Consider the following 24,724-nt stretch of genomic DNA (forward strand, 5'->3'; position numbering starts at 1 on the left):
TATTTTTTCATATTTTTTTGGCAAAAAAAAAAATTTGCGCTGTTACGGGCCGTTACGCCCCCGTATCCGTATCGGTTTTGGAGGACACCGTTACACCAACCGATACCGATACGGGACACCTTGTTGGTCAAAGGAATTCTGAGGTATTTCCTAAAACGGTTTCAGCGCAGGGTTCTCGAGGAAGTTCCATTTCCAAATGAAGCTGCTCTCATGGAACGTGAGGGGTGTGAGGTCCAAACAGAAAAGAAGACTCATCAAAGATACCTATGACAGATATAATCCAGATATTGTCTTCCAGAAACAAAAAGTAACAGCTTCAACGACAGACTAATGGGCACTCTTTGGAAAGCAGCAGATGTTAAATGGGTCATGCTAGACTCCACATGGAGTGCGGGTGGAATTTTGGTAGCTTGGAAGTCATCAAATTGGGTTCTCTTAAACAGTTGGTTAGGTCGTTTTTCAGTTTCGGTTGTTCTGCAGCAGGTCTCTTTTGGTTTTTCTTGCCTATTCTGTTCTGTATACGGGCCTGTTCTTGACGCAGACAGAAAGCTTTTCTGGGAGGAAATTTCTAGCTCTAAACAACAATTTCCAGGTGCTTGCTGCATAGTTGGGGATTTTAACATCATCAGATTCGCTAATGAAAAATCCCATGGGCATTCGGTTTCTCCAGCTATGGCGTCATTCTCTCGCTGGATTGAAGATCAGGAGTTAGTGGATCTGCTTCTTCTCAGGGCCAGATTTACTTGGTCTAACAGTAAAGCGACTCCCACCATGTGCAGGCTCGACAGGTTTTTAGTCTCCCCTGAATGGTTAGATTGTTTCCCCCTAACTTCCCAATCGATCCTTCCAAGGACAACGTCAGATCATTGCCCAATTGCCTTGGAGGTGGAGAAGCGAAATTAGGGCCCCAAGCCATTTCGTTTTGACGCTTCCTTGTTTAAAGTTGAAGGGTTCTATCAGAAAGTGGCAGATTGGTGGACAAGTTTTCGGGTCGAAGGGTACACGGGATTCCGGCTTTCTTCCAAGTTGAAGCTGTTGAAGGCAGCCCTTAAGGAGTGGTTCAAGAGTGAAATGCACACCAGGGAGCAGGAAACTAAATCTCTATTATTTGAGCTGAAGTCCATTGATGCCCAGGCTGAAGCTCAACTGCTAAACTCCGAAACTCAGAATAGGAGAGTTCAGCTGCTCCAGACTACTGCTAGTAGGGCTCTGGAAAATGAGATTTCGTGGAAGCAGGAGTCTAGGCTCTCCTGGATCAAAGAAGGCGATAGGAATACGCATTTCTTCCATACCATTGCAAGCATGCATGCCAGGAACAACAAAATCAGCAGCATTCTGGTGAATGGGGAACCCATAGAAGATAAAGAAGAGACAACTGAAGAGATGGTTTCCTATTTTAGCTCTCTGCTGAGGGGAGAAGAATGGCGTAGGCCTTTGCTAGATGGAATTCAGTTCGATAGAATCTTGACTGGGGAGGCAGAAATGTTAGAAGGGCCTTTTCCCACCAAAGAAATCAAGCAGGCCGTTGACTCCCTTGGAGCTGAAAAGGCCCCAAGCCCGGATGGTTTTCCAATTTCTTTTTCCAACATTTTGGGAGGTGATCCACTCCGATGTGATCAAATTCTTAAATGAGTTTCACCAAAGGAGTAGGATCTCTAAGGGCCTTGGGGCTACCTTTATAGCCCTAATTCCGAAAATGCCTGGAGCTACATCTCCCAAAGACTTCAGGCTGATCAGCCTGTTGGGAGGGCCCTACAAAATCTTGGCGAAAGTGTTGGCGAACCGGCTCAGGAAGGTTATAGGCAAGCTAATTTCAGAGAATCAAAGCACCTTTATTTCAAGAAGATAGATTATTCACACGGCCCTTAGTGCCAATGAGTGTCTCGATTCAAGTTGCAGATCGAGATCCAAATATATCATGTGCAAGCTGGACATCGAGAAAGCTTATGATCACGTTGATTGGGTATTCTTATCGTATCTGCTTGATCGCATGGGATTTGGGGAAAGATGGAGAGCCTAGATGGGAGAATGTATTGGGTCGACTAACTTCTCTATTCTTCTTAACGGTTCCCCGAAGGGATTTTTTAGAAGCACAAGAGGTTTGAGGCAGGGCAACCCCCTCTCCCCTTTCTTATTCCTCATAGTTGGAGAGGCTTTGTCCAGGATGATTCTCAAAGGGCAAGTGGAAGGCTTATTGCGAGGAGTCGGCATCAATGGTATCTCCACTCCGATTTCTCATATTCAGTATGCAGATGATTCCTTAATCTTTTCTAAAGCCTCGAGAGATAAGGTGGAAAATCTTCGAACCACAGTCCGATGTTTTCAGGCCATTTCTGGGGTAAAGGTGAATTTGGCGAAATCGAAAATTTTTGGGATAAATATGGAAAAGGGGGAGGTCAAAGAGCTAGCTCAAGTATTGGGATGTGCGGCTGCTTCCCTGCCTTCATCCTTTGTGGGTCTCCCCAATAGTGTTGGAAGGCCGTCGAAAAACCTTTGGGAGAAAGTCATCCTCAGATTTCAGGTTTACCTGGCGCGTTGGAAGTGTCAGTATCTTTCTCTAGGCAACCGTCTCACCTTAATCAAAGCTACTCTTTCCAACCTCCCAATTTATTTCATGTCTCTCCTCAAATGTCCGGCCTCGGTGTTGGCTTCTATCGACAAATTGAGACGGGATTTCCTTTGGCACGGGAAAGAGGATAAGAAGAAGTTTCCTCTTCTAAAATGGGCAGAGGTTTGTTTACATACGTCTGACAGGGGAGCTGGGTTTAAAGAGTTAAAAGCAATGAATCGGGCATTGCTCGGCAAGTGGATTTGGAGGCTTGGGGCTGAGGAGGGGAGTCTTTGGAACTTCATCATCAAGAGTAAATACGGGAGATCTCCTGGTGGTTGGTGGTCTAAGGAGTCTTCGTCCAAAAGGGTGTCTCCCATCTGCAGAGATATATTGAAGATGCAAAAGGTGGTTGTATCCGACATCGGCCTCGTCCTAGGCAACGGAACAAAGATTCGTTTTTGGGATGACGTTTGGGTCGGGGACCAGCCGCTTAGAACAAGATTCCCGCAAATGTATCGCATCGCCTCTTCGAAAGCTTCTTTTGTGGCTGACCATTTTGTTATCGAAGATGGTAAAGTCATATGGAACGTGACATGCAGAAGGAATCACCAAGATTGGGAGATATCAGACTATGCGGCCCTTTTGGAATGCATCTACGTGGCAATTCCTTCTCCTTCTTCCGAAGACGGCATTTTCTGGAAACTAGACAAATCTTCGTCGTTCTCTGTACAATCGTTTGCACCGCCATCAGTCAGTCAGCGCCTCTTGCTCATTGTTCTTTTATTTGGAAAAATGCTGCTCCCCCAAAAATTCTTGCTTTCGGCTGGTTGGTTGGCAAAAAGAGAATCTTAACGGTGGATAATCTGAGGAAAGGGATGGCCATTCCCAATATTTGCTTATGTTGTATGCGGGTTGAAGAGACAGTCGATCATTTGTTTCTTCACTGCCCTTTCATTCAGTCCATTTGGGCTGATTTTTTGCTTCGGTTTGACATGTGCTGGTGCATCCCGTGTGAGGTTCAGCAGTCCATTCAAGCGTGGCACAGGGTCCATTTTGGGAAGGCGAAAACAGTAATCTAGAGGATGGTTATTTTAGCTGTCTGGTGGTCAGTTTGGGGAGAGAGAAACAACAGAATCATCAGGAACTCCTCTAATATTGCTGGGGAGGTTGCGACTAAGGCTAAACGTCTGTTGATCGAATGGGCATCCAATGTAGAGAGTCTAAATGCTTGTGATTTTTTCTTTTTAGGAGTGTAACTGCAGTCTGCCTTCTCAGCAGACTTCTTTTGTTTTTTGGTTTTCTCCTTTTTAATATAATCGTTATCTTTCAAAAAAAAAAAACATTAAAATGCTCACTACATTCTGGATTTGGGAAAAGTAAGACAATAAGATTTTGAATATCAGTGTCGGAGGGAGTATCAGCAGCGGGTTGAAAAGAAATATACTACAGGGCATACCAACCAATTGAAAAATGATACGCTACGTAGTATATCTGACCTATGTTGGAAAGTATAGGCATGAATTTGTTAACCAAACATTACAGAAATATATCAGCACAAAGAAAATTTGAGGAACACAAGAACCTACCATTTAAATATACTTTTTGATGCATTCAATGGTGTACTGGACTATTCTTAGTGAAAATATTGTTATGTTGACTTGACCTGCTGAAACCTGAGCTTTTTTAGTCTTGGAGCTCTCAATTTGGTGTTCAAGAATTAGGGAATTAGAAACTCTTTGGTTGATGGTCAATTCGTAGCTTCTTGTTGTAGTAGATTTTGTTACGTATTCAAAGTTTTTAACTGAACATCGCAAGAATCTCGACAGATAATCTAGATCTAAATTATCTGTGAATATAATTATAAATATCATGAATGGAATATAATGAATAATATACTGTTGTAAGTAATTATATGAATATACAGTGTTACCTAAACACATAGCACTGGTGCCAGGCATAGTCCAGTATGGAAAACTCGAAAAATCTAGGGATGGTGCAGTGTATTAAATAGCATCCGTAGTGTATGCTACGTAGCATTGTTGTAGCGTGCCAAATGGCGTAAATCCCCTGTAGCATACGCTACGGATGCGTAGTGTGTAGCACAGTAGTGTGGTCTACACTGCACTTTTTTAAAAAACAAAATTCTTTGCTGAAAATGGTAGTGAACTCACACCACAAGAACTTCTAAAGTTACTTTTAAAATAAATAAATAAAATAAAATCGAATGGGGTTTTCGAAACCCCTTGGAAAGCCCTCGTCAAATGCAACTTCCTCTCCCTCTCTAAAATCTTGCGAAACAAAAGCCCATCGAAGGGGCTTCTTTGGCTGATTGTTGGAGCCTACAAGGAGGTCCATTTGGTGCGGTGTCATGATCATTGGAGAAGAAATAAAGGAGAAATCAAATTTCTCCAATTTCGGTTTCGTACGACTATGGAGCTTCAAATTTCAGAGTTTTCATTAATTGAATCTCCTCTTGAGACAACACTAGGTACATTTGTTCCCTTAGTGAGTTTCTCTTGGTGTACAATGAAAAATAATTTGTTATTTTGAGGTTTTTTTTTCATTTTTTCCTTTTTAAAATGCCAATTACTGTGCATTTTTTTGTTCTTTATCATTTTTTTTCATTTCTTTTTCAATCTTTGTGGCTATGTATTCTTTTCTATGGTATGGCCCACGTGGGGCCCACTGAGGTGTGTGCATGGGTGGATTTGCATTGTTTTCTATGGTGTGACCCACAAGGGGACCACTTGTGGTGTGCGTATGTGTGGATGTGCATTGTTTTCTATGGTGTGGCCCACGTGGGGACCACTATGTTGTACGTGTAAGTGTTTGTGCATTGTTTTTTATTGTGTGGTCCACGTGGCAACCACTATAGTGTGCATATAGGTAGCTGTCAATTGTTTTCTATGGTGTGGGCCCACGTGGGGGCAATTGTGGTGTGTATGGCTGACTATGCATTGTTTTCTAGTCCATGTGGGCCACCACTATCTTATGATGGTTTTTTCATAAGTTAATGTTGATCTTTGTGATTCACTGATTTGTTTGTAACATGTTATTTTTTTTAATTTTTTTTGTGAAGTAGTGAACTAAAGAGAGAAGAATGTTTGAAGAAAAAAAGAGATTTTGCTTGGAAATATGTGGCTGATAATCCACTTGGACAATCTCATAGAAATTATGTGCATTGCAAATTTTACGGTCAAAGGTGTACGGAAGGCATGACTCGCCCAAAGAATCATTTGGCCGGAACCCACAATGGGATAAAGTTATGCCCAAAAGTGACGGAAGAAGCCAAGGAGGAGTGTAGAAAGGCTTTAAAGGAATACCATGACGGAAAAAAATAAAAGAAATGAAGTGTTTCGAGATATAGGGAGAGGGGGATCAACATATATTTCCAGTTCTGCAAGTGATAGTGTCAGTGTGGGTAATGATGCTTTCATTGGCAGCCAACTTGGCAGTGGATCTTCTGGTAATCAACCAATGGCAAGAGCAAGGGGTCTTATGGATCAATTTGTTAGCAGCGAGCAACGTCAATCCACATTGAATTCAAGGTGGAAGAAGGAAGAAAGAAAAGAAGTATACAGGGTGATTGGAAGATATTTTTTTAGCATGCTTTGGCGTTCAACCTGTGTTAATAACCTATATTTTTCAACATTGTGTGAGGCTATTGGAAAGTTTGGACCAGGGTTAAAACCACCATCCATGCATGAGATGAGAACATGGATACTAAAAGAGGAGGTTGCTAATACTGATAGTTTAATGAAAGCATACAAAGATTCATGAAAAACTTATGGATGTTCAATTATGTCCGATGGTTGGATGGATGGAAAGAACAGAAGCATCATTAACTTTTTGATTAATTCTTCGATCGGAACAATGTTTTACCAGTCTATTGATGCTTCAGATTCAATAAAAGATGAAAATTTGCTATTTAAATATCTTGACGAAATTGTGGAAGAAAATGTGGTCCAGCTATCACGGATAACCATTCAATCTATGTGAGTGATGGTAAGAAGATGGATAAGAGGAAAAGGATATATTGGACTGTGTGCTATACACTGCATAGATCTAATGTTGGAGGATATCGGAAAAATGAAAATGTATTCTTATAGCCATGTTTGCATCGGATCACTGTACCTTACCCTCCGAAATATTTACAAGCAAAAGAATGGTCTTATAGCCATGTTCGCATCGGAACAATGGTGTTCATGTTCTTGGGCTAAAAAAAACCTGAAGGAATAAAGGTACGGGCTATTCTAATGTTTGATCAGAAGTTTTGGCCGAATGTTGCCTTATGTCTTAAGAGCACCATGCCTTTAATAAGCGTTTTAAGAGAAGTAGATTCGGAAGAGAGGCCAGCAATGGGGTTCATTTGTGAATTGATGGACTCGGCGAAGGAGAAGTTTGCATTTAATTGCAATAATGTAAAAAAGAGATGTTCCAATTTGGAACAAAATAGATGACAGATGGGACTCCTCAACTTCATTGACTTCTACATGCAGTCGAGTACTATTTGAATCCTCAAATACGGTACTCAAATAAGTTCTCTACACCCCTGAGATAAAAAGGGGTTGTTGGAGTGCATGGATAGGATGATCCCCCGTGAAGAGCATGTTGATGCTTATATTCAGTTGGATGAATATGAGAAGAGGAGGGGATTTTGGCTCTTGCCTGGCACTCGAAACCATGACAAAGCGTTCCCCGGGTAATTTATAATTTTATATTTTGATATTTTCATTTTTATGTAAATTATATTTCTATAATTGGTGAAAGCATTTCATTAATTTATAAATTACAACTAATTTGTGTAGCTGATTGGTGGGAACGCTTTGGAGATAGAACTCCACAGCTTTGGAAGTTTGCAATACAAGTTTTAAGCCTCACATGCAATGCTTCTGGCTGTGAGAGAAATTGGAGTAGTTTTGAGCAGGTGACTGTTGTACCATTCGATATTTTAAATTGGCTAATTTTTATTTAGTAGATTAGCAAGTGTTTGATAATTGACTGACATAGGTCATCATATGATCAAATCCACACAGAAGAGAAATCGGCTAGAGCAACAAAAGCTCAACTCTCTAGTGTATGTGATGTAAAATATGAAACTGTGAGAAAGAAGCATGAAGAGGAGAGCAGCAATGGATCCTATATTGGTGGACCACATTGCTTCAGATGATGAATGGATTGCTAAGAAAGAAGACCGTGTTCTCCCAACTGATCCATCGTGGCTCAAAGATCAAAATATGGCCTTTGATATTAGTGTCATTGCAACTATTCCGAAGTCTGATGATCTAGCTGATAGCAATGCACCATCAACAATATTTCTGAAGGAGTTTGCCCCCCGCCTTCCTCAAACAAAAGGAAGGCAACTAATTTAAGTAAGTGTTTCTAGTTATAAACTAAGTTACATGAACATTTTTAACAAAGAAAGTAAAAGACCAATGAATCTCTTTTTTTAATGTGTAGGTGGTCCTATGGGAAGATTTCTTACTCCTATAAGAGAGGAAGGAGATATAGGAATGATTGTTCATGGTGTGGATGATGTACATGCAGATGTTGGCGATGAAATGCTTAGACCTGGTGACGAAGTGAATGAGGATGACGATGATGATGATGATCTATTAGATGTAGATGAACTTTAGACACTACAATCTAGAGACTATTAATTGAGAATTTGAGATTTTGATTTCTGAGGAATGTGACATTTGTATTGTACTTGATGCTTTTACCTGTGGGATTTTTAATTCGAAGAATGTGACATTTATATATGTGTGTGTGTATGCTTTTTTCTTACTATTTATCATATTTTTCTTTTTCTTTTTTAAATTAAAAAATAGAAGTATCGCGTAGCTTACGCTACACGCTACGGAGGGTTGAACGCTACACAACACGCTACCGCTATTTAAAATACTGGGATGGTGTCATGAGCGTGGAGAGTGGAATCTAATCTAGGGACATAGCAATTCTTTGCTTATTTTGTATATAAGAGGCTTGTATATGGAGTGCAGAGATTCTAAAATAGGCTAGAGTGCTTAGAAAATTCTGGAGTAATCTAGACTACAAAGTTTTGGTAGTTAGTTTGCACAAAGCATGAAATGAAGCAGCAGCAAATTGGGACGTACAAACAGCTAGGAAGCAGTAGCGAGAGCATGAGTCTGAAGACAAATAAGAGGATGAAGGATCCGCCTCTTACAAGAATCTTTTCCTTCATAGAATGATTTTTATCTGTTTTTTATCAATTGCATTTCCTTTTTTGTCAATTATTTTCTGATTATTTCTGTGTTTAGTTTTCTAATTATTTCACTTTTTTAAGATTACGATGGACTTAATAGTGTAACAAATTTTCATTTTTATATTTGATAATATGTTTTTTCATTTGAAGTTATTTTTATCATTCTGTATATTTTTGTATCTATTCAATATTTTATAATAAATAATAAATCATTTTCTGACCCACCTAGTAGACTCACCAAGTCCTAGGACGACTCGAAACCGGTGACCAACTGAGACAATTGAGTCCTTTTCAGCAGTTTATGTTTATAGATGAATCAACCACTACTTTCAGTGACGAGGTCTTCAGCATAGGTTGTTTGCAGATGGCGTGGTGTTAGTCAATGAGATTAGACAAGTGACAAATGCTAAATTGGATGCTTGAAGGAATACTTTAAAGAGTCTAGAAGCTTAAAACCAAGGTTCGCAAACTCGGGACTGGGAAGACTCAGTTCACTTACAAAATTTTACTCAAACAAGCCATGTTTTACAGTATTGGAGCCCATTGTTCCATGTCTAGTGATCCTACCATTGATGCGATGTCTGACGCCATCCATACCACAGAAATGAGGGACCTCATCATAATCACCCATGTACAAATACCTTTGATTAAAAGATCACACACCTTGGCCTTTTTTGAGAAACACTTCGATTGTGATGTGTAATGGTTGATACACAAGCACTACGGAATGGTACTTGTGGCACACAATTAACTTAGCCATCCAAATTGTGGGCCCCTATTTAGATTTTTACATGGATTTACCTTTTTTAACTACTTGATTGGGGGACATAGAGTAGAGATTTGAAATGAAGAACACATGATGACCCAAATCTAACCGACAAATGTCTATTAATCATTGGTTAGATTAGATTACTTCAATAATTGTATTTTCAATTAGCAAAATAAATGAATCTATTTTCAAAGTGATGACCTGTATTTAATGGGACCCGCAGTTTAGACGGTTCATTTTGATTTAGACGTCATTTAGCACCGTGTATTTTGTGGTATTCAGTGGTAATTGATGGTAACCTTTTTGGTGCATTTGGCACCGTGTAATCAGTGGTAAATGAAAAGCTGCTTTTTGTGTTTTTTGAAATCCCTTTGTTTTGTTGTGAATTTTTTTTTTTAAAGGCAACGAAAAATTTTATAAAAAAAAAAGAAGGGGAAGACAGAGAACAAAAAAGAGGAAAAAAAAGGAAAGAGCAAGCCTGCTGAGATAGCAAACAGCCCTAACACCCTAGAAAAGAAAAATCATAATCTTTCAAACCCTTGACATTGATTGCCCATTCTAACAAAAGTCTTTTGTCCCTAGAACCAACATCAGAGGCAGAGGCGGAGGTGTCGTTAAAACATCTATCATTCCTTTCTACCCAGACCGGCCACTAGGTAGCAAAGATTGCCATTTCTCCAAATGATTGTTCTGAGTTTACAAAGCTGGAAGCCATGCCAAGACGAGAGGAGATTGTGAGCCGAGTCAGGGGTACACCAAGAGATGTTGAATCGCTGGCAGATGTCGGTCCAGATCTGAGAGATGAAGGGGCAATGCACCAAAAGGTGGTTGACTAATTCCGCTGCTTGCATGCAACACAGGCAGATATTAACAATCTGCATGCCTCTCTTCCTGAGGTTGTCTATGGTAAGAATTCTGTTTCGTCCAACCAGCCACCCAAAACAGATGAATTTAGGGGAGACGGGGTCATCTCCAGATGAAGGGGGAGGCTGGGACGATGAAGGGGAGGAGTACAGAGATCTGACCGAGAAGGCACTGGATTTGTCGATTCTCCAAACGAGTTTGTCTGGCGAGGATCGTTGCGGCATGGCTATGGAGATGTGCTCCAGGAGGTCTATGTATTCTGAAGCTTTGTTGTCTCTTAGGTTTCTTATACATCGCACGTCCCAAACAGTTTGGGCCGCCGAGGCTGAATAACAATCGGATATGAATATATTTTTGTCGGGAGCCAGACAGAAGATGTTGGGAAAGCGTATTTTCAACGGGACGTCACCCATCCAAATATCTTCCCACAACCGGATAGTGGACCCATCACCCAACTCGAAACTAATATTCTGAAGAACAGCCTATTTCAATTGGAGGATACCTCTCCAAAGGTAGGAAGCCTTGTATTTCGCGGAATCTTTGGTCCACCAACCTCCCGGGGATGAGCCGTACTTGCCTTTAATAATTGAGGTCCATAAGGCATCACCTTTTGTACCAAGCATCACCTTTTGTACCAATCGGATATGAATATATTTTTGTCGGGAGCCAGACGGAAGATGTTGGGAAAGCGTATTTTCAACGAGACGTCACCCATCCAAATATCTTCCCATAACTGGATAGCGGACCCGTCACCCAACTCGAAACTAATATTCTGAAGAACAGCCTATTTCGATTGGAGGATACCTCTCCAAAGGCAAGAAGCCTTGTATTTCGCGGAATCTTTGGTCCACCAACCTCCCGGGGATGAGCCGTACTTGCCTTTAATAATCGAGGTCCATAAGGCATCACCTTTTGTACCAAGCCTCCAAGTCCATTTACCGAGCAGGGCTCGATTCATAGTTTTCAGATTTTTGACATTGGCACCGCCTTCACGAAAAATTTTACAAACATCCTTCCATTCAAGGAGATGAATCTTGTGTTGATCATCCTTCCCATACCACAGGAAATCTCTTTTGATGGTGTCAATGGACTTTAACATGAGGGCAGGGCATCTGAACAGAGACATGAAATATAGAGGTTGGAGAGAGCTGCATTGATGAGAGTTAGATGACCTCCCAAAGATAAGTAGCGGCATTTCCATCTGGCGAGGTAGGTCTGAAATTTGCAAATGACTCTGTCCCATAGCCATGTGGGAGGAGGACCAATAGAGAGGGGGAGGCCCACGAAGGAGGTTGGAAAAGAGTCAACAAAGTAGTTGAGAGTAGCTGCAAAGTTATGGAGAAGTTCAGTAGGCACGTTGATCCCGAACAACTTCAACTTGGCCCTATTGATACGCAGCCCAGAGACAACCTCAAAACAGTGAAGAGTTGTGTGGAGGTTTGCTATGAATTCCGCCGATGCTTCAGAGAAGATGAGGGTGTTATCTGCAAACTGGATGTGGGTAATGAGGACAGGCAGCCCTGGCATAGAAATGCCTCTCAGAATTCCATTTTCCTGACCTTTGAGCATCATCTTAGATAAGTCTTCACCAATTATGAGGAAGAGGAAGGGGGACAGGGGGTCGCCCTGGCGCAACCCTCTAGAGCTCTTGAAGAAGCCCTTAGGAGTACAATTGAGAAGAATAGAGAAATGGGCCAAACCGATGAAGGCTTGAATCCATCTTCTCCACCTGGTCCCGAACCCCATACGAGATAGCATGTATTGGAGGAATCCCCAGTCTACTTCGTCGTAGGCCTTAGCAATATCCAACTTGCAAAAAATGGCCTTCAAGTTAGCTTTCTGGCATGAATGAAGAACCTCATTGGCAATAAGAGCACAGTCTGTTATCTGTCTTCCTCTGATGAAGGCGTTCTGATTAGGCGGAATTACTTTCCCTATGACTTTTGACAGACGGTTGGTTAGGACTTTGGCAAGGATCTTATACGAGCCTCCGATCAAACTAATGGGCCTGAAGTCCGAAAACGAAGTAGCTCCGATCACCTTGGGGATGAGAGCTATAAAGAAGGCACCTAACCCTTTCGACAGCCCGCCTCTCCTGTGAAATTCCTAGACAAATTGAAGGATGTCCTGACGAACGACGTCCCAGAAGGATTGATAGAAAATTATTAGGAACCCGTCAGGTCCCGAGGATTTGTCCCCACCCAGGGAGTCAACTGCCGCTTTAACCTCTTCTTCAGAAAATTGCGATTCAAGGAGCTCTACTTCATCTGCCTCTAGCGTGTTGAAATGGATGGAGTCGAGATGCGGTCTGGTCCTGGTATCGGAGGTCAGGAGGGCTTTGAAATGGTTAACAGCAAGGTCAACTATCGTATGTTTGTCATCAATGTGGACTCCATTTTTCGAAATGCTGAATATGGCCTTGGATCGGGAGTGCATATTGGCAATGTTATGGAAGTACTTAGTATTTTTATCACCATTAGCGATCCATTTAGCTCTCGATTTAATTTTCCAAGAGGCTTCTTCTTCTAGCGCTCTGGCCGATAAAGTTTGGATGATTTGAATACGCCTGTTTAGATGATCGAACGAAAGCTGGGTGCCATCAGCCTCTGAGTCAAGGCGTTGAAGTTCCAATAAAAGGGACTCCGAAGCGGATTCCCTCTTGCGAAGCTCTTCCAGAAGCCATTCTTTGATGTTGAGCTTGAGCATTCTGAGTTTGCATAAGAGCCTGTGACCAGCGAAGCCTTCCACCTAGAAGCTCGACCACCAATCAACAATCTTTTGACTGGACCCTTCTATTTTGAGCCAAGAAGCGTTGAATTTGAAATGTTTGGGCCCCTAGTTCTCTTCCTCCATCATCAGAAGCAGCGGGCAATGATCGGAGATCATCCTAGGCAGGGCGATTTGGTGAACCGAGGGAAATGCCTCGACCCATTCCGGGGAAACAAGGAATCTATCCAGCCTTGATTGAATTGGGGATCTGTGGCCATTGGTTCAAGTATACCTGGCCCCAGACAACGGGAGGTCGATGAGGTCTTGAGACTAGATCCAATCGAAGAAACAGTTCATGGCTGGAGAGACCCTTCTTCTTCGAGAGTGCTCATTAGCAAACCGGATGACATTGAAGTCGCCAGCAATGCAGAGAGGACCTGGGAAGGACTGTCTAACACAGGTTAGCTCGTCCCAGGCTTCGCATCTAGCAGAATCAACAGTAGGACCGTAAATAGAAGAGATTAAGCATTGGAATTTGGAAGACTTATCTTTCAGGATGACCGACACCCTTGTTTTGTTGTGAATTCACTCAGTTTGGTGTGAAATACCTATGTTGGCTTCCTTTCTAAAGGCAGAAGAGTCCCTGGGCTACTAATCCATCGTACATGTGGCACGCTGATGATACCCCAAAACAAGATCGACCACATCACTAAAATCATAACAATAGAAAGATCCAAACTATCCAGATGTTAACCAGCTAACAGACGATTAAAAAATGTTGGCAAGTTGCATCATTTGGGATCTTTTACGTTTGTGGCCCAACTGAGGCTCGATATTTCCTCATTTTTGGCCAAAGTATGTATTTCAATGGGCTTATTAAAATCATTCTGTCAAACGTCACATATGTATGCCATTTTAAGGTATTAAACTTTAGATTTACTTTCAGGTTCATGTGAATATACTATAGGTTCCAATTCATTCCGACTGCAGGCTATCAAACGCAGTTTTTGGATTCTAATGAATTCCAATTATAAGCTGCCAAGCACAACTAAGGATTCCAATTCACATCAATTCCATGATAATTGTGATTTGGATTCCAATGTATACCAAATACAAGCTACCAAATGAGCCCTTAGTGTATGTATACAATCCCGCCGTGCATATGTGCTAACATGATGTCCTACCAGCACAACAAATAAATCATTATTTTTTTAATGGGTGTCATCCATGATAATATTGGTTTAAATATCGGTTCCGTGTCATAACTGAAGAATGAAAGAACCGAAGAGGAATGTGTGAGAGAAGGGAGAAAAATGTGAGAAAGGGTTTGGAGAGAGAGAGAGAACGTACCTCTCTTATCTTATTCAATATACATTTAGGGTTACTTTTAACCATCAGTTGGATAGTTAGCCTTCCCACACATCCATCCCAGCATCCTCATCTCTATAACCATCCAAACCCCATTATTTGGATGGTATAGATAGCCATATATGAGTGTCACATGTGGTGGTGAACTATCACAGGAGCCTACCTCTTGGGAAGCGACTTGATACTTTGGCAGAGGTTGAAGATTGATATGCAGGCACTCGTAAATTGCATGAGTTGCATACACTATTCAAATTAAACCATCCAAATTGTGGGACCCACCACAGATAGTTCACCATCTCAAAATCAAATTGAATGAATGATCATAAGCTTTGATTAATGAACACATGCTTGTTGAACTAGAACGGTCAACTATTTTTCAATTCAGCCATTCATTTAATATCCACTAACATACAGCTAGGACTCTAAATCTTTCTAATAACCATTCTGTATTGGAGCCCACAATTTGCTCAGTTTAATGTAACTTATATGCCATATGTAGAATTTCTTAGTGCCCGAGTTACTAATATGCCATAAGTAGAATTTCTTAGTGCCTGAGTATCAACCATTATTCTCTCACAGAGATAATAAGTCTTGCTTTATTTTTTGAAAGATGAGATAAAAAGTCTTTTTTTTCTTTAGGATTGAAAATAAGCAGTCATTGGACTGAAAGCTGCATCCACAGCAGCAACAGCAATAGTGTGGATGGAGGAGAAGGAAGAATGAAAATGGGAAGAAAGTAGAAGGGAAAAGGAGAAGAAAAGGAGTGCATGTATCTCGCGTGGGTTTGTGACTCATCCAAGCCATCAAGTCATATGAACACTCAATCGATTCATGTACTAATTCCAACCCCACAGAGTCTGCATCAATTTTGACTCAATGGGGCATACAAACCAGGTCGACTCAGGCGAATCACAAGTCAAACTTGCTGAGTCGACCAACATTACTTAAAACTTAACAGAATCAAGAGCGTATTTGGAATGTAACTTTGGTAGTAGTTATCTGAAGAGGCGGTCTTTAGTTAAAATCAATGGTCAAGAGATTCTTCAATGCTTCTTTCTTTACCTTACATCTATTATTCAAAAGACTGGGAAGATTGTTAACAATGTTTCCAATGGAATTAGAACTAGGTAAAGTTGTAACTCATTCATCTTATAACACAGTTATTCAATTGGTTAAGTTGTAACATAGTTATTTTTCTCAGGCCTATGAAACTTAAGGAAAATTGTATGGCACAGTTTTTTTTTTTTTTTTTTGAAAATTGTATGGCACAGTTGTCCAACCATTTATGTTGCATTGCATGATGAAAAGTGTTGGGCAATTAAAAGGCAGAATGAGCAAAGGTCGAGTGTTTTAGAGATGAGAATATTGAAATGGATGTGTGGGAAGGCTAAGAATGAGGTTATCCGAAGCATACTTGGGGTTAGGCATAGTAACATATAAAAAGACAGAAAGCAGATTGAGATGGTTCAACCATTTTCAATGAAGAGCAGAAAAGGATCTGGTAAGGGGGGACAATTGTGGTTTCAAGGGGTTGAAAAGAGGATGAGAGGAAGACCTAAAAGGATTTTAATTGCAGTGGTGAGAAGGGATATGAAGGCGACTTGTTCACTTACCAAGGATAGGGCAATTAGATTAGAAAAATTGGCAAAAGAAGATTCATGAAGCCAACCCCACATAGCTGAGTCAAGACCATGATGGTGGTGGTTATGATTTTATATAAAGATCCAAGGCTATTGTCGTGGTGGTGGTGGTGATCTTTATAGACAAATCCAAGGCACTCTCGCTTTTATACTTTTTTAGAACCATCAGTTCCACCTTGATATCACTAGGCAAACCCAGAAAACAACTACTAAGCTGTCTAAAACTATCATTAAACATATAATTTTAAGATATGCTGACCTGTGCACAAAGCCACTCCACCAAACCTTTCAATACATCATCAATGGTAGTAAGTTTGCTTTTTGAATACGAGGCTTCTCCATTTGAAATGATGCCTTCCCGAGCTTTTGGTCTAGCACTATAATCAAAGTAGGTAGGATATGTTGTTAATCTTCTAGAGGTTCTGAAAAAATGTTGTGCAAATAAGATATTTTGAGTACCTTATTATATGTGACAATATTTTACAGCTCTTCTCTCGTATGAACCAGTTACCCCTCCAGAGCAATCTGAAAAGCACCAAGAAGTGTAAATCACCTCAAGCATTACAGTTTAAAGAAATAAACATTATTGGCATCATTTCTAATAATTAGAAGTTTTTTTAGAGGGAAAAAAATAGATGAAATGTAAAATTGAAAAGTTATTAGCTATGCAGTTATAACTCATAATACATTTCCTTCTTTCACCTCTAGAAGGATGGCCTCGTGCACAAGAAATTTTAAAATTTTTAAAAAAAAAAACACCAAAGAGGGACATCTTGTTTATGAAGGCCTGTGTTCAAAAATGGGCTTTCAGGATAGTTTATTGGCAATCCAAAAGAAGAGAATTGAGGACAAAGCCTAGTTAAAAAATGAAGAAGATCTGGTTGGAGAGAGGCAAAAAGTAATTTTTTGTCATTAAAAATGACAATTTTCTCGGTTGTCACACACACCAAACTGGATTTTTTTATCAGTATCAAGTTGGATATTTGATAAATTCAATCATCCAACGATATATAATCTATTATATTACATCTAATGATGTCGAATAAAAACTTAACTTAAGAAAGGTTCGTAAGTATCCTCATTTGCAAGAGATTTGTCGTGGAAAAGTCTTGCTCGTTTGGGATTAGCTGCCAAGAGAAATGAACAATACATCAAATAACTTAAACAGATAACACTTTAAAAAGTGAAATTGAAGTAATCTGTCTTTCTTAGGGTGCATCTGATTGGCTATCTCAGCTGATCAGTCCCCTGTTTTTGTAACCTCTTTTTTCAATTAAATATATTGTTATCTGTCAAAAAAAAAAAAAAAATGAAATTGTTACCCAGTTACCTGTGAGCATTTCATCGATGAGAGCAAGAACATATTCTACTGTTTCTTCTTTCGTTATATCCCGTAAAATGCTCACAAAAACCCGGATGTAAGCTGGGCCATCCTGTCAAAATCATTGACATTGTCATCACTATAAAATAAAATAAAATAAAAACGTCAAAATATTTCATGATGATTCCCTAATGGATGTTTCTTTGTTCCTCTGGGAACCTATAAAGGGCTATGAATGGAACCTTAGAACGGGTATGCAACAAAGGATCGACAATAAACACCTGATAATAAGGATGCTCACTAAATATTCATCAAGAAAGGAAAATTCATTAAACACCACTAAGAAGCATGGTCGCATTATTGACAATGAGAAGAACTCGGATAAAATACAAATACCAGCTGGCATATTTATAGCACAAGGACATGGCAGAGTGAACAAGGCAACTACTGTGACACCAAAAAATAATTGGGGAAACTTGAACATAGACTCTGGCAGGTACCCTTGAAATGTCAGTTGTCATGTTTGTAGCTCAAATAGACATGGCCAGCAGTTTCGGTTGCAGTTTGTAGGAGATTGTGTGCGTGTACACATGCGTGTCTATGAGCATACTTGCATGTGTGTAAGTGGGTTTTATTGTTGGTGCAGTTTTATTGTTGGTGTATCTTTTTCTTTGGTGGTCCTTCAAGACACAGTATCTTTTTGTTTTTATGGCTTCATAATAAAATAATATTAAATGAGAGAGAGAGAGAGAAGCTTGATCTCTCTACATCTTTTCTCTCTCAATATTTTCTTCTTCTCTTTTCCCTCTTTCCACATCTCACCATCTAATTTTACATGGTATCAGAGTAAGGAGATTAGATACCTCTTCTTCTCCCTTCTCCCTTTTCTCCTCCTGCCCTTTCCCTTCTTTTCTTTTTTTCATCTTTTCCCCTTCTCTAGAGCCAACGCACCCGCTCGCCGCTTGCCTACATGCAACAACCGGCATACCAGTCAACGCACCAACCGGTGTCAAGTGACACCAGCCAAGATGGGGACATCATACGCACACGCACACGCACACCACCCCCTACACACGTACGTACGCAGAAGGAGGGGCCCACCATCGATCTGACTCGATGGCGACGTCCAGGGAGGGCCTCCTAGCTAGAAGACGAAGTTTTGGTTCAAAAGGGTGGGCCCGATAGTCAAGAAAAGCCCATCATGGGATCTCATGATCGTAGCCCACTCGTCGGATTGATTTCATATTTTAGGTTTTGCTTATTGTTATTATTTAGAACATCGTGAACGCTTTAGATTTCTTAGTTTGGTTTTTATTTTAGTTTACTTCATCGCCAAGTAATAGGTTGCGCACATGGTGCGAGTTTTTGGGGTATAGATTTTTTCCTATAAATAGGCACCTCTTATAGTTCTTTTCATTAATTTAAGTTTAATAAAAAATTTTGCTTTATTTTTTTCTGCTCTCTTCGTGAGTTGTGGAGAATTCAAAAGTGGTGCGAAGCCCTCACTTTTCGAAGGGCTAACTACCGTGGTGCGAAGCGACATCGATCCCGATTCACCCCATCTTCCATCATCTCTTTTTTCCCATCTTCTACCACCATCCGTGCTTCAAATTCGTCATTTGTTGCATCAGTTTTCTTTATTACAGCAGATTTTCAGATTTCGGCCCTGTAGGAGGTCAGAAACTTCGACGGAGTACTACACACAAGCTGCCGCTCGGATCGACCCGACACTTCGGGGTTTTGGAGCCTACCCCCAGCCGACCAGTGCCAAGGAGGGCTTTCTCGAAACCGACGCCCCCTCGCACGTGCGGCCAAGCACCTGCGCACATGCGAGCGCCCCAGGCCTGCTGTCCACATGCGGGAATCGTCTTTGGTTCAGGTTTTATTCCTCTCTGCCTCTTCATACATGTTTTCTTCATAAACCCTAAACCTAGATTGCATTTTCCCTAATCTGTTTGCCGTTTTCAACACCTTCCTTGAATTGAAATTGAGAAATCCCTTGAATTAGGGACTGATTTTTATGCATGTGTGGTTGATTTCTATTTCCACTTGACATCATTTGGTTTATAATTTTTTATTGGTCCAGTCCTAGCCTGCGTCGGCCTGGACCCGCATAGATTCCTTTTAATTGAATGATTTGGATTGTCATGTGGGATGTGGAATTTGTATAACTGTTTCTGAATTGGTATGATCTAAGCCTGAATTCTTGCATCTCATACTTAAATTTCATATCCTGCATCAAGCCAACACACCAATGAGCCAACCTGCCTACCAGCATCGTCATCCATAACATCCGGCGCACTAGCAAGCCGGCTTACCTACCGCCATTGTCTGTCTTACCAAATGAGGAGATCCGTTAATCAATTTGTAACATGCAAACTTTGGGTGATCTTCGGGCCTTTTTGTAGATTTGGACAACATGGAATAAGATCTATTGAGCTTATTATTCTAAGTTGTATATGCATTATCTTTTATCAATATGATTCAAGCACAAGTAGTGAACGTAAGACCCTCACGGTCACGGTTCATCATCATGGGGGACATTTTAATGTCTGGTGATCAGAAAAACCTTGCATCAATGGGATCAAGTCAACAAGATCACCATCCAGGGTTAATGATTACTATGGTGAAGCTTGCTGGAAGGATTTATTTAGAGTGGTCCCAGTCAGCCAAGATGTTCATTGGCAGTAAAAAAAAGCTAGGATACGTACCTAGAAGTCGGGAGGTAACTGCAAGTGACCCATCCCATATTGCGAAAGTGAAGATCTGACAGTTATGTCATGGTTTCTTCATTCAATGCAACCTAGCATTCATGGCTCATTTCTAAAAACAGCGAAGGAAATACGTTATACAGTACCAAGAAATTCTCATCCTAATTGGTCTTGCATGTGCATATCAGTTGCATTGGAAGATCGCCAATGTGCAAGTGCAACAGGGTGAGTAATCCGTGGAGTATTTTGTTCCACTTCCACAAAAGTGAGAAGAACTCTGATTGCTCACAGCCCATTGCTTCCATTCTTGAAGAACCTGTGAAGAAAGTGGAACAAAGTTGAACATTCAAACTCTTGTTGTTGGGCTCCATTATGATTTTGAGCTTCAACATGTCCAAGTTCGGGGTAGGGAATCTTTATCCTGCTGGAATCAGTGCTTAACTATGTTAAAGGAGAATCAACTCATCGATGTGGTACTTCCAATATATAGGGTTCCACACTTCTAGAGAGATTAGCTCTTATCGTTGGTCAAAACCATCTTAAGGTGGAGCCCCGGGACAATCACACTCCTTTCCTAAAACCAGTTATATGGATAAAGTCCTTTGCATGCGTTTTGGTCCCCGTAAACATGTACATGAGCATTGTTGGATTCTTCATCCTCACATCCCAAACCAAAAGGTGATGCTAATAGTGTTGAGATTGAGGGGGAGCTAGCTCCCAGTGTGCCAGACCCTCGAGATCAAACTAACAGTAACCTTCATGAAGAGCTAGCAAATCTTTGTGTATCTTATTTAGCCAGTGCATTGAGCGAGCAATCAACTATTTCTGCTAATCATGCATTCCAGTCTTACTCCAATCCTTCCACCTCCTGGATTATTGACTCAAGTGCCACATATCATACAAACGGTGCCACAAATCCACTCTAGCTCTATTATATTATAACAAGAGAACAAAGCACATTCGAGTTTATTGTCGCTTTTGTATGTGAGAATATCCCTTCCCAGTTGCTTTGTACACCGTATTATGTGCAGTCTAATGGTCAGTTAACAAATATTCTCCAACGATCTCTTCATCTCAACTGTAGGCGCTTGTGTGCAAGCTAGGGATGTGTGGCATCTATGCTCCAGCTTGAGAGGGAGAGAAGGAGATTTTGTGTGTGAACGAGCACACTTGTTTTTGCAGAGTAGTGGGTATTATTGTCTGCGTTTGTCTCTTTCCTTTGGTGGTCCTTCAGCACACTCTCTTTATGTTTGGGGCTTCATAATAAGATGATATTAGATGAGAGAGAGGAGCTTAATCCCTCTACAGATTTTCTCTCCCAATATTTTCTTCATCCCTCATTCAACATATCGTGATGTGATTTTACACAATTAAAAGGCAACCGGAAAGGAAAGAGAAAGGAGGAATTAAGATGGCATCTAGGGAAAAACAAAATGAGAAGCACAAGAAACAAATCTTGAATTCTAATTATTTGGCTATGATCATGAATAGTTTGAAGATGGACATGGTGATTGGTGACGTGCAGGCTACTCCAGTCCTTGAATAACCATGAAATAAAACTTACATCATCAAGCAATTGTGCTCGGTAGCTTTCAGATCTGTTATCATAACGCCTTAGCAGCTGAAGGCATGTTCCTGTAATAAGCTTAGTTGTCATGTAAGTCTCCCAGGGGATGTCCCTCTTGAGAACCTAGAAGAGCACAACAAGATTTTTTTTTGAAGGTTAACTGCAACTTATATTAAAAAGAAAGGAAAATACAAAAAGAAAGGAAAAGCATAGAGCGCCTGCTGAGAGGGCAGCCACACTAGCCTCCTAGGAAACGAAAACCATAGTCCTTAAGCATGGGAACATTAACCGCCCATTCAATAATACAACCCTTAGCCCATATAGAAGAGCACAACAAGATGTTAATCAGAAGAGAAGCATTCATGGCTTACTCGTGCTAATGGCATCACCTAGATAAGCCCATATAGCAATAGTCTTTGGAGCTATTGACAGTTGAACTAATTTAACCCTTAGCAAAGCAAGTGGGACTAGAAAACGAAAACAAGACTGATGCAGTAGTGGAAAACTAATCAGATTCAGAAATGTTGAGCCCATGATAAAATCAACGCCATGCATGCAATGGACAAAAAATGCTGAAAGTCACCAATATGTAAGGTTCTAGCTTCACATAAGCAGCGTTCATTAAGAGAAATCTTACTATCTAGCCCATGCTTTCAATACCATCTGATACATGCAGTTGTCTAAATCTAGCTCACCAAAGCAGCCAGAATTAGCATCGATACGTATGACACATAGACTACCATCTGAAACATGCGGTTTTCTAAATCTAGCTCACCAAAGTAGTCAGAATTTGCACTACACATGGACTACTATCTGAACTTACTGGTTACAGAGCCAGCTGATACGTGTATTTGAAACCTTGCTCTTGCCCCACTTGCCTACCTACTGCTCATCCTTGTACCGTGGAACACATGCGTGAGATCCATACACATCAGGTGGGCCAGCCTATCCTAATCACCAAGTTTGCGCATTGAGTACGGATCATTCGTCAACTCCTAACTTCCTCAAACCAGTGGTTAAGGTTGCTACATTGGCCTGATTTTTGGGCCAGGGCATATCCATATTCATAGTCCTGACAGCTAACCCTGACCTCATCCAGGTAATGCGTAAGTAGCTTGGACGAGCAAGGGTTAAGAGAGCAGGCCCAGCTGTGAACATTGAATAACCTGAAAGTCACACTAAACCAAATGATTTTGACTGTTAGACTGCCCATTGAATTTGGACCCTGGACCATTTTTCCTTCTAACCAGCCATTCGAATATGACCAATCAGACAATAAGGGCCATCTAATCACCATGAATTTTGGGCTATGGGCCTACAGCCCATCCACAATGGGGCCCATATTTTCAACAGTTTCAATAGTTTGCCTTCCCTAGCTTATCCAAACACCCCTTTGATGAACTTAATCCAGGATTTGCCTGTATTTGGGCCGTGGTAATGTATTCCAAACATGCCCTAGATGTAAATGCGTGCAACGTGTATGGTGGATATGTATGTGAGCACGATGCACAATGGGGCCCATATTTTCAACAGTTTCAATAGTTTGCCTTCCCTCGCTTATCTAAACACCCCTTTGATGTACTTAATCCAGGATTTGCCTGTATTTGCGCCGTGGTAGTGTATTCCAAACATGCCCTAGATGTAAATGCGTGCAACATGTAGGGTGGATATGTATGTGAGCACGATGCACCATACTCTTCCAGAGTAACTCAAAGGAACGAAGTGCTGTGAAAATATCAGATCTAATCCAACCATAACAAAATAATTCGTAAAGTTGAAATCAAACTTAGAAAAAGACGACAAATCAAACTTCAGAAAGAAAAAAAAAAATTCAAAATAAAAACAAATGCGATTCTTGTTCAGCGGCATCAAGTCAAAGAAAACAAAACAAAAAAATCCCAAAAACCCTAGAATATCTTAAAACAAAAAGAAAACCACCAAACCCTAGAAATCACCATCGACATTTCAAGCAAGCAATGAAAAAAACAAAGAAAGGAACACGATCCGACCACTGACCTGTTCCGTCGTCAGCTCAGCGCGATCCATGGGAATCGAAGCTCCTCGAGAAGATATTTCTCTCCTCTGTAGAAATCAGCTCCAAATCGATCTGAAATTCCCGCAGATGTTGATCAAGAAACAGCATAAAAATCGAAGTGGAAACCGATTTTGGTGTAATTTATGAATAAAAATCCATCCAGTTCGAGAAATTTCGACATTTTTGCAGAGAATTCAGAGAAGAAAAAAAATCGGACAAAAGAATACCCTTTTTCTACTTATCTCTGCTCGTGAAGTGTCTTTCTGAGTTTTGAAAGGATGCAGACGGTTTTAATAGAGGAAATGATATTTACACACCCCTGCTTAAATGAAAAAATGGACCTCTTTTGTACTTTGATATCAGATAAGTCTAGTTTTGGCGCCAGTCTATTACCAAAAGTATAGAAATGGGTTGTGGATATCAGAATGTGTGGTGCAGATAACAGCTCTCATTTTCTCCATAATCTCCACAGTCCACGTTTGCAATTTGTGTAGTCTGTGAAATGGACGGGCACCGGCTCCATAATTGCGGTGATGGATGATCCTAGCCGTTGATCTTTGTGAATTTTCCGGCGGATGTGGCCAATTGATTTCTTCGTACGGTTTTTTAAACCGTAAGCTGTTGGTTCGTAGAAAATACTCCCTCCGTTGCGGACGGGGATTGGCCTGTGACCCTGCCACTACGAAATGCCTAGTGGTCGGTGTTCTGTGGGCCCCACCATAATGTATGTGTTTCATCCATGCCGTCCATCCGCTTTAAAGATTATTTTTTGATATGAACCTATAAGTGAATTATATCCAGATCTCAGTTGGACCACATCACATAAAACAGTGTTGATTGAACACTTACTGTTAAAAAAAAAACTTTTTGGGAACACATAAGTTTTGGATCAATCTGATATTTATTTTTTCCCACGTTCCAAATATTTATGACCTAATAAATAGATTGGATGTCAAATAAATA

The 24,724-nt window shown here is 40.7% G+C and overlaps 1 protein-coding gene across 1 annotated transcript in view; it reads right to left on the reverse strand.

The window, feature by feature from the left end:
* Positions 1 to 24,120, reverse strand: part of LOC131240216 (V-type proton ATPase subunit H) — a 48,496-nt gene extending 24,376 nt beyond the window's left edge. The window contains exons 1-7 of the mRNA XM_058238340.1: positions 23,989 to 24,120; positions 23,743 to 23,833; positions 21,724 to 21,849; positions 17,458 to 17,560; positions 17,182 to 17,254; positions 16,587 to 16,652; positions 16,387 to 16,504 (exon numbers count right to left, since the gene is read on the reverse strand). Coding sequence (XP_058094323.1) covers positions 16,387 to 16,504; positions 16,587 to 16,652; positions 17,182 to 17,254; positions 17,458 to 17,560; positions 21,724 to 21,849; positions 23,743 to 23,772 — 516 coding nt within the window. The 5' untranslated portion in view covers positions 23,773 to 23,833; positions 23,989 to 24,120. The remainder of the gene's footprint in view (positions 1 to 16,386; positions 16,505 to 16,586; positions 16,653 to 17,181; positions 17,255 to 17,457; positions 17,561 to 21,723; positions 21,850 to 23,742; positions 23,834 to 23,988) is intronic.
* Between the last annotated feature and the right edge of the window lie 604 nt (positions 24,121 to 24,724).

The sequence above is a fragment of the Magnolia sinica genome, chromosome 3, assembly GCF_029962835.1.
Source record: "Magnolia sinica isolate HGM2019 chromosome 3, MsV1, whole genome shotgun sequence".
Classification (NCBI taxonomy): domain Eukaryota; kingdom Viridiplantae; phylum Streptophyta; class Magnoliopsida; order Magnoliales; family Magnoliaceae; genus Magnolia; species Magnolia sinica.